The following is a 10641-nucleotide window of genomic DNA, read 5'->3' on the forward strand; positions in this document are numbered from 1 at the left end:
GTGAAAAGACCTAAAGATTATTCAATAATTGGCACAAAATGGGTCTTTAGAAACAAATTAGATGAGCATGGAAATGTAATTAGAAATAAAGCAAGACTGGTTGCTAAGGGATATAATCAAGAAGAAGGAATTGATTTTGATGAAACCTTTGCACCTGTTGCTAGATTAGAAGCCATTAGACTTCTACTTGCTTATGCTTGCTTTATGAAATTCAAACTATTTCAAATGGATGTTAAAAGTGCATTTTTAAATGGATATATTTCTGAAGAAGTTTATGTAGAACAACCCCCTGGATTTGAAAATCATGCTTTTCCCAATCATGTCTTTAGATTAAATAAAGCTTTATATGGTCTAAAACAAGCACCTAGAGCATGGTATGAAAGGCTAAGCAAATTTCTACTAAATAATGGTTTCTCAAGAGGCAATGTGGATACAACTCTATTTATTAAAAGAAACCAAAATGATATGCTAATTATACAAATTTATGTTGATGACATAATTTTTGGGTCTACTAATGAATCCCTTTGTCAAGACTTTGCTAAGCTTATGCAGGGAGAGTTCGAGATGAGCATGATGGGAGAACTCACCTTCTTCCTCGGACTCCAAATCAAACAATCAAAAGAGGGAATCTCCATCACCCAAAGCAAGTACACCAAGGAACTACTCAAAAGATTTGGAATGGAGAACTGCAAACCAATTGGCACACCAATGAGTCCCTCATGTAAGCTTGACAAGGATGATGAAGGTAAAAGCGTAGACTTAAAATACTATAGAGGTATGATTGGCTCATTATTATATTTAACTGCAAGTAGGCCTGATATCATGTTTAGTGTTTGCTTATGTGCAAGATATCAATCTAATCCTAAGGAATCTCATTTGAATGCTGTTAAAAGAATCCTTAGATACTTAAATGGTACACAAACTATAGGGTTATGGTACTCTAAGGACTCACAAATTAATTTGTTAGGATATTCTGATGCTGATTTTGCTGGATGTAAATTAGATAGAAAAAGCACAAGTGGAACTTGCCAATTTCTTGGAGTTAACCTAATCTCATGGTTTAGCAAGAAACAAAATTCGGTGGCACTGTCTACGGCTGAGGCCGAATACATTGCAGCCGGAAGTTGTTGTGCTCAAATCTTGTGGATTAAGCAACAACTCGAAGATTTTGGAATCAAACTTAATGAAACACCAATAAAATGTGATAATACAAGTGCTATAAATCTATCTAAAAATCCAATACAACACTCAAGATCTAAACATATTGAGATAAGACATCATTTTATAAGAGAACATGTTCAAAATAAAAATATAATTCTTGAATATGTTTGCACTGAAAATCAATTAGCTGATATCTTTACAAAGGCCCTTAGTGAGGAAAGATTCTGTGAAATTAGGAGAAATCTAGGAATTCTAGATCCATTTATCTGAAATTTCTCAATTTCCAAAGAATAGATGTCAAAAACTCTTAGAGCTCAATTTTCAACATCTATCCTGGTTTCAAAAGCTCAGTTTTATCACTCTAAAAACTTATCATTGAGCAAAATTCTTTCTTCCAAAATTTTGAATTTTTCTGGAATTTATTTGCATTTTTTCTGATTTTCTGAACTTCATGAGTCGACCCCCATGAGTCGACTCAATGGCAAACTTGTAAATCCCACCAACTTCCATCGGGTTCATTGTTTTTAAAACGGGAAACCTGTTTATGAGACGACTCATCTTCTCGTCGTCTTCCTTCCGAAAGCCGTCCTCTCCAACTCTTTTTGCTCCAAATCCAAGGATCAATTCTGAGGCAATTCTCCCTCCTCCTCTCCACCAAAAATCGCCTCCTTGAAAAGGATTTTTCTGTACTTTCTCGCAGTGTTAGGCGCGGGTGGAACGTGCCCTAGAACTTCACCGTTCATTCAAAATCCACTTCTTTTCTCCACCAAAATTCTTCTTTACTCTTTTGTGATCCCTCCTCCACTGAATTCAAGTCTTCTTGTCTGCTACCTTATTGGATATGGCTCCAAAGATGAAACTTCCCCAAAGAAGGAAATCAATCCGAGAGCCTGAGGAAATTGTCCGAAAGAAAAGGCATGCTCAGTCTTCCACTGTTCCCAATCCAGTTTCAGTACCTGCTCAAGGTCCCTCTCAACCCTCCATAAGCCCCAGTGTAAATCTTCTTTCTGATAGAAAAGTAGAAACCGGGAAAAATATAGATTTTCGGTTCTTTGAAAAAGAAGGCTTTACTTTTGCTACCAAGATCAAAAATCAAGGATGAGAACTTTATTGCTCTCTTAAGGAAGTCACCTATGTTGATCTAGTCAGAGAGTTCTACCAGAACCTAAATTATGGAAACGGGTCTGTGACTTCAACTGTAAAGGAGATTGACATCTGTTTGGATTCTAGGATATTGGGAGAGATACTTCAGTTGCCTAGTGAAGGATACTCATATATGGAACTCCCAATTAAAGAAGAAGGGATCAGAATTATCTTAGGAGAAGATTTTTCAGGAAGTTTAAACAAATTGGAAGCAAAGCTACTGTCCATTGAGATGAGGGTCCTGCATCAGATTGTGACAAAACTATTCTTTCCTAGGAGTGGTAGACATGACTTACTATCTGGCAGAGATGTATGTGTCATGTTTCATATCATCACTCAGACCCCCCTAAACCTCCCTACACTTATGATAGAGGCCATGAGAGAAACTTTGAACAGATCCAAGGCACACTTGCCTTATGGTATGGCCCTTACTAGAGTTTTTAGGAGGTTTGGAGTTAGCTGTGAGGGGGAGACACCTACCAAGCTCTCACATGTGGACACTTTCAACCAACACAGCCTGCACCGAATGGGAATTACAAAGACTGTTGATGGTTGGATCAAGGGCTCTGAAGAAAGAGCTGAGGAGAGAGCTGAGGAAAGAGCTGAAGACAGAACTGAAGGCAGAGTAGAAGAAGAAGGTCCATCTTCTCCTGTACATGATTTCAGGGCAGCTTCACCAGATACCCAGTTCATTCATGATACTGAGGCTGGCCCTTCTGAGTTTACTAGGATGCCCACACCAGTGTATCAGCCAGAGAGCAGAGCACCTCATTCAGAGTTCAGACTGGCTGACGATCAGATCGAGCATATATCTCAGCGTGTGGCTTCTTTGTTGTCTAGCCAGTGGAGTAGTACTTCTTTTGCACCTGGAGCTACTTCTTCTGATCAGACCATTACTCCCCACATCTCCACTATATTTCAGATGATTTCAGATCAGTCCGTCAGGATACAGCAGCTTGAGGATACAGTCTGGAGACTTACTGGCAGAGTTCTTGACTTGCAGGGGCAAGTCCTTGCATTGGCCCATCCCCAGCCACAGGAGTCTACCATTGAGGTCACAGACCTCACTGCAGAGGCTGGCAGGCTCAGAGGAGCACTAGAAGGTGGATATGAGCTACTGAGGAAAGAGATCAGAGGATCGAGTGAGCATGCTACCACCCAGTTCACTGCTCTACTTCAATCTGTTTCCAGAGCACTGAACGTCCTTGATTCTATTAGACTCACCCTTTCTGTTCAGTCCCTAGCATCTCAGCGTTCTCAGCCACCTAGTTCATCTCATTCTCCTGCTCGTGGGAGAGGCAGACGGGGTAGAGGACGCACTTCTGATCCATCATCTTCTCATACTATATCTGATGACTCTGATCATTGACTTATCTAGATCTTAGGAGTTAGTATCTTGTTCTAGGATCTATACCTTGGGGCCATGTATTGACATTTAGCTGGTTGAATTCTATGTATTGAAACAATTATGATTTTAATGGAATCATCTTTTACCTATATTTCTACCTCTTTGTAATGATTATATTTTGGTTATATTTCAATCTCTGATACATCTGTTGAAATATTATCTTCTCCTTATTGTGTTTGCTATTGATAATTGCTATATTAAGGAGGAGCAAACATCTGTGAAAAACTCTAAAGAGGAAGAAATTAAAAAATATTTTCAGAAAAGGAAAAGAAAGAGTTAACTATGTTTGATGATGTCAAAAAGGGGGAGAAATTAAAATTAAACAAAAATTGAAATTAGACAAAAAGCAAAACCCTAAATTATGAAAAAAAAAGGGGGAGAAATTAAATTAAAACAAATATTGAAGAAATTAAACAAATATTGGAGAAAAACAAGGATTGAAAGATTAAACAAAACTTACTTTGAGAAATTTTGGTATCGAAATTTGGTATCAGACAGAGAAATTTGGTATCAGACAGAACTTTAATCCATCAAAAGCAAAATCATGAGTACAATGCAAATAAGTATTTTTTATATATATGCTCTGATATTCAAACTTGCTTTTGAAATTTTACTCACCTTGAGACATCAATAAGAAATTTGTTTTACTCTGATACATCCTACAATTTCTTTCAACTTGATCTGATACATGATAACATTTGATCCGATACAGTGTGAAGGTTTCTCTAAAATATTATAACATTTGCTCTGATACTGTATGAAATTTTCTCTGATACATTAAAAATTTTCTTGCTCTGATACATTATAAAATCTTTTCTGATATCATTGTAAAAATTATTTTTGCTCTGATACATAAAAAAAGTTATTTATCTTCTCTTGCTCTGAAATATCTTGAACTCAAAATGATCTAATACCCTTTTCAAATCTTTAAGAAAATGGACAAACTATTTTTGCATTTATATTACATGCCAAAAGAATCATACTCTTTTCAAGCATATACACCCATAATGGATTCTTTTGAAATTAATGCATTAACATAAATATTTTTGTTCATATGTTTTGTCATCATCAAAAAGGGAGAGATTGTTGCTCCTAGATTGATTTTGATGATTACAAAGCAGATTGAAGGGATACAAACAATTGAAAAAGTCCTTATGCTCTTCAAGGGCAAAATCGTAATTTTGCTAAAATCCTGATTTGATAATATCATTTGGTAGAACAAATGATTTGAAATCTATTGGTGAAAATTTCATTGTGTTTGGACTAATATTTTTGAAGTTATGAAGGTTTGAAGTGCATGAGTCGACTCATGAGTCAACTCATGGCACTATGAGCTGAATGGCACGAAAAAATTTCCATGGCACGCTGGATTTTTGGCTTGGCACGACCTGTGAGTCGACTCATGAGTCGACCCACAAGGCATGAGTCGACTCATGAGTCGACCCCTGCTGATTTGAGCCGAAAAATTCAGAAATCAGATCTTCTGGTCTGTTGCAACAGAAGTCGACTCATGAGTCGACTCCTGAAGCATGAGTCGACTCATGAGTCGACCCCTGCGACGGGAAATGTCAGCAACGGCTATTTTTTTGCCCATTTTAATTGCCATTTATGCTTCCTAAAAATCCTCTAACGGCTCTTTATCTGCCTAAATTATTTTCTCTTGCTTCTAATGCTACAAAATGCTTTAAATGATGAAAGAAATTGCAGATTAAATAGCGGATCAAACGTGAAATCAAATGTGAAGAGAAAAGAGAGGAAAAAGAGAAGAACAGAAGAGAGGATCCAAAATTTGCAAGAAAAAGCCTGAGATCAACGAAATATCCATAGAGAAAAAGAGAGAGGATCCACAATATACCAGAGAGATTGTGAAAGAGAAAAGGAAGATCTTTCAAGGAGAGAATTCTTCACGCCTATCGTTTCAACCTTGATCTAGAGATCGTTCAAAGCTTTCAAGAGATCTTCAATCAACAATCAACCTCTTCTCAAGCGTTCAACCGTTCATTCATCTTGAGAAAATCTGAAAAAGGGGTTCTTCATTTGAGTAAAGCTTTTATTGTTATATTTGCTCATTTAAGGAGCTGTTATTGTATTCATCTGTGCTCTAAATATTCTTACTCTTTGTGAGTTTTTGCTCTTGTTTTTGGAGGATTTCCAAAACAAGGAAAGGTTGATCCGAACCTGAAATCGGAGTGTTATGGGTTGGCTTGTACCCGGGAAACAAGTGTTCTAGCTTGGGATAGCTAGGGTCGGAGTTTCCGACGTCTTGTATTCTAGCTTGGGATAGCTAGTGTCGGAGTTTCCGACGTTTTGTATTCGGGTTGAATACAAAGGATAGTGGATTGAAATTCCCAAGTGGGATCTTGGGGAGTGGACGTAGGTGCAAGGTTAGCACCGAACCACTATAAATCCTTGTGTTTGTGGTGTGCTTTATCGCTTTATCTTATTTCTTTATTATATCCTTGCAATACTGCTTTAGTTAATTAATATTGATTTAAAGCCATTGATTTGTTCTTCATAAGTTATCTGTTGGGCTTAAAATTTTTAGAAACCCAATTCACCCCCCCTCTTGGGTTGCATAGCTGGGCAACAATAACCTTACCGGCGGCCCCCGTTATTAAACCCTTGTTGTTGAAGGAATTCTTCCTTGAGCCTCCTTTCAAACGGCGGGGATCCTCACCGGCCACTGTTCCCCTCCTCGCCTTCCTCCAGGCCCTAGACATCCCTTCAAGGAGGGCCTCCGGGGTAGAAGACATGGTGTGGGGACCCTCAGAGAGGAAGTGGGGGGCTGAAGAAGACAAGGACTGGTGCGAGGGAAGTAGCTGAGTAACTAGGCTCTCTGGTGAAAGAAAGGTACCATCCTATCGACAGGATGAAGCTACAAAGGGAGATTAGGGGGTTTAAATAGCCGACGGATCCTAGCGCAGTTATGGCGGCGGGTGTTCCTGGGCCAACTGGTGCGTGCCAAGTGTCCCGCATGTCCCCCTCACCTCTATCGAGGGTTGACCGTTCACGAATTTCTGTAGTACGATGCTTGGGATCGCATTCCGATGGAGGTCCCGAAAAGACTCTTCATGTCGCCTTCACCGAAAAACGGGCTCCGGCACGCGCACATTTAATGCCGAAATATCTGGAGGCGGCAGTGCGCAGGATTCGAAGGGGAAGCTTCGGCTGTGCCCATCTCTCTCTTTGTACTTCCTTCGTCTGAAATTCAAACTCGGAAGTAGGGGGACTGGTGTTGGGTATAAAATATCCACAGTCGAAGTCCTCAGCGGGATAGGAGCCGAGCTCCGTCCTCAACATCAACCGCTGGTAAGCCTCGTCCGGACTCCTACGGGAGCCGGACCTCGTCTTTGGCTTTAATTGCAAGAAGACTCCGCCCGAACTCCTACGGGAGCCGGGCTTCGTCCTCAACTCCAACAGCTGCAAGCAGCCTTCGTCCGAACTCCTACGGGAGCCGGACTCCGCCGACAACTTCGACTGCAAGTGGACTCCGCCCGGACTCCTACGGGAGCCAGGCTCCATCCTCAACTCCAATCGCTGGTAAGCCCCGTCCGGACTCCTACAGGAGCCGGACCTCTCCTTTGACTTTCATTGCAGGGAGACTCCGCCCGGACTCCTACGGGAGCCGGGCTTCGTCCTCAACTCCAACAGCTGCAAGCCGACTTCGTCCGGACTCCTACGGGAGCCGGACTCCGTCGATAACTTCAAGTAGACTCCGCCCGGACTCCTACGGGAGCCGGGCTCCGTCCTCAACATCAACCGCTGGTAAGCCTCGTCCGGACTCCTACGGGAGCCGGACCTCGTCTTTGGCTTTAATTGCAGGAAGACTCCGCCCGGACTCCTACGGGAGCCAGGCTTCGTCCTCAACTCCAACAGCTACAAGCCGACTTTGTCCGGACTCCTACGGGAGCCGGACTCCGCCGATGACTTCAACCTCAAGTGGACTCCGCCCGGACTCCTACGGGAGCCGGGCTCCGTCCACAACGTCAGCTGCTGGTAAGCCATGTCCGGACTCCTACGGGAGCCAGACTCTGTATCTGATTTAGATTGCAGGGGGTTCACCCGGACTCCCACGGGAGCCGGGCTCCACCCACGACCCCAATCGCAAGGAGGACTCCGCCCGGACCCCTACGGGGGCCGGACTCCGACCGCTGCCGAGCTTCAGCCAGCAGATCTGCACTCCCAGGCCACAGTCACGTCCACGATCCTGCTCCACTTCCTGCGGCGGACTCCGCGCAGCTCTATCACTCCCTGACAGGCCGCAGTAACAATCGCAGCACTGCTCCACTCCCTACGACGGATCCCACGCGGCTTCATTACTACCTGACAGGCCACGATAAACGGCCGCGACCCTGCTCCACCTCCTGCAACGGATACCGCACGATTCTCCCATCCACTGGCAAGTCACGACGACAAACGCCGCCCCACTTCACGCGGCAGACCCCACGCGGTACGCCCCAGCGATAGCCACGGGTCCGTTCCACTACTCTTCGCAACAAACTCCGCCTGACCCTGGGCATCCCACTGCCAGACGGTTACAAACGTCGCCATCAATCCGTTGCCTCCTCCGCCTATAAAAGGGAGACCCAGATACGTTATTCTAGAGGCTCATTTTCTTATCTCAAAACTCTGCTAAATTCTCCGTTCGAGCACTCCATTCTTGTTGAGGCAGAGAACTGACTTGAGCGTCGGAGGGTCTTGCCGGAGCAACCCCACCTCCGGTTTAGACTTCCTTTGCAGGTCCCGGCGGCGACCGCGACTTCCCCGACTCCAGCTTCTCCGGCGCAAGCGGATTTTTGCACCAACATCACTTATATGACAATCCCTAGTGACCTTAAACTTGGACTCTAGTACTGTTCTGTCATATCCTAATCACTTGTATCATTATCTCCGAATAAACGTAACCTAAGCTCTAAGCTCAAATGCCACTCTGTCACATCCTACTGATCTTACATAAAGTTTTAATATCTCTTTATAATCTCTGGTGATCTCAAACCTAAGCTCTGATACCATTCTGTCACGCCCCGAACCCAACACCCGGGTCGGATACGTGATGGCCGCACACTCCTTAGAGCAAGCCCTAAAGAATATGCAAGGCCAAATTAAATCACTACAACCTTAACATCCATAATAATTAATTTCAACAATAATTCATAAAATCTTGCATAATTACAATTTAAACTTCTTCAATTCTCTGATCAAATACTATGACACTTTATTTATCCTTCTGCTCACCCGTAAATCCAAGCCATAGCCAATCATGAACGTCCTGTAATTCTGAGAAAAAAAGAAAGATGAAGGGGTGTGAGCTTTACAGTCCAGTAAGAATTTCCATATCACACCAATATAATAATATAATCTGAAAATAAAGATAAGCAATAACACATAAATGTTCACTGTCCAGAATACTGAAAATATTTATAGATTATCTGTTTTATCAAAAGAGATACATCATCATATGTTAAATAAGTGAAACAATTTTATTCAACGATTGTTTCATGTCTTATCTTTCTATTTTCTTCTATTATCACATCATCTTTAATCCTTTCTTTTTGGCTTTAGCTTAAGCTTTGGCTTTGGCTTTGGACTACCAGGATCATGCGACGATCTTTTATTCGGATCGATTTCTGTGATCTTCCTCGGATCGAAATATTCATGATCTTTCTCGGATCAAAGTGGCCATGATCTTTCTCGGATCAAATCATTCATGATCTTTCTCGGATCAGATTTTTCATGATCTTTCTCAGATCATATTATTTTTCCACACATAAGCCTGTGGGGGCTGTCCCAGGCATAAGCTCCTGACAAGCTATTCCACATGACAAGGCCAGTCCAAACCATATTTCTCTTTCTTTTTATTTTCATAAAATTATAATATTTGACTTCATTAATCAATTCAAATTTCGCAATGTAATAAATATGTCATACCCATATAATCATGTCATCAATTGCTGATACATATGTATTGATATAACATACTCATACTCAAAATCACATAAATAACAATGTCTCAGATATAACAAATTCATCGATCTCAAATCCAACGATGCAAAATCAAGAAGATAAAACCAACGGTAAAATAACATATATAATGATGATCATGTACATGGATTCTTACCTTTTTCGGTGACTGATCCAAGCACAAAAATCAATGTTCTTCTTTGATTTATGAATTCTTTAAAAAAAATATTTCACTTGATATCATATGCAGACAATCATCTCTTCATAACCCTGATCAATATAAAAACCTTATATAGAGAAATTTTCGATAATTGATCCTAATAACACAAATCTAGGATTTCTCCTAGGATTACCTAAAACTGAGATTCGTCTAAGTATCTAGACCGTCCATTGATCCACAAGATTTTTAGAGAGAGAAAATCCATGAAGAGAGAGAAAATTCTAGAGAGAGAAAGTAGAGAGAGAAAGTGGAGAGAGAAATCTTCGTATTCTTCCGATGAGGCAATCATAGTCAAGACCATCAGAGGTCCTATCAGGGTGACTTAATATGAATCAAGTGTTACAATTTCAAATAGGATCGGCTGGGATCAGATCTACCGCACGAATTTCAGAGCAATCTCAAATCATCATATTTTTATTTCAAATTTATCCTAGGGTCTGTGATGTAATCAAAGAATGAGAAAGACTCTAGAGAGACAAAATTCATAAAGAGAGAAAGGTCTAGAGAGAGAATCTAGAGAGAGAAAATATAGAGAGAGAAGGTAGAGAGAGGAGAGAGGAAAAAGGAAGAGAAAGGAGAGAGAAAATTTTTCTCTCTTCTTCTTCTTTTTATTTTATTTTATTTTTATTTTTCTCTTTCTCTTTTATTTTTTTTTCTTTTATTTTTTTTTTCTTTTTCTTTTCTTTTTCTTCTTTTTCTTTTCTTTTTCTTTTCTTTTCCTTCTTCTTCTTTTCTTTTTCTTTTTCTT

General features: G+C 40.9%; 1 protein-coding gene across 1 annotated transcript; it reads left to right on the forward strand.

The window, feature by feature from the left end:
* The first annotated feature begins 777 nt into the window (after nucleotides 1-777).
* Nucleotides 778-1431, forward strand: LOC140856029 (secreted RxLR effector protein 161-like). The gene has a single exon (XM_073253213.1). The coding sequence runs from the start codon at nucleotides 778-780 to the stop codon at nucleotides 1429-1431; it is 654 nt and encodes a 217-aa protein (XP_073109314.1).
* The last annotated feature ends 9210 nt before the right edge of the window (nucleotides 1432-10641 follow it).

The sequence above is a fragment of the Elaeis guineensis genome, chromosome 3 (assembly GCF_000442705.2).
Source record: "Elaeis guineensis isolate ETL-2024a chromosome 3, EG11, whole genome shotgun sequence".
NCBI classification, from domain to species: Eukaryota; Viridiplantae; Streptophyta; class Magnoliopsida; order Arecales; family Arecaceae; genus Elaeis; species Elaeis guineensis.

Bases quoted from the DNA above. Each gene is read 5' to 3' on its own strand.
- LOC140856029 (XM_073253213.1), top strand. From the start codon at position 778: ATGATTGGCTCATTATTATATTTAACTGCAAGTAGGCCTGATATCATG.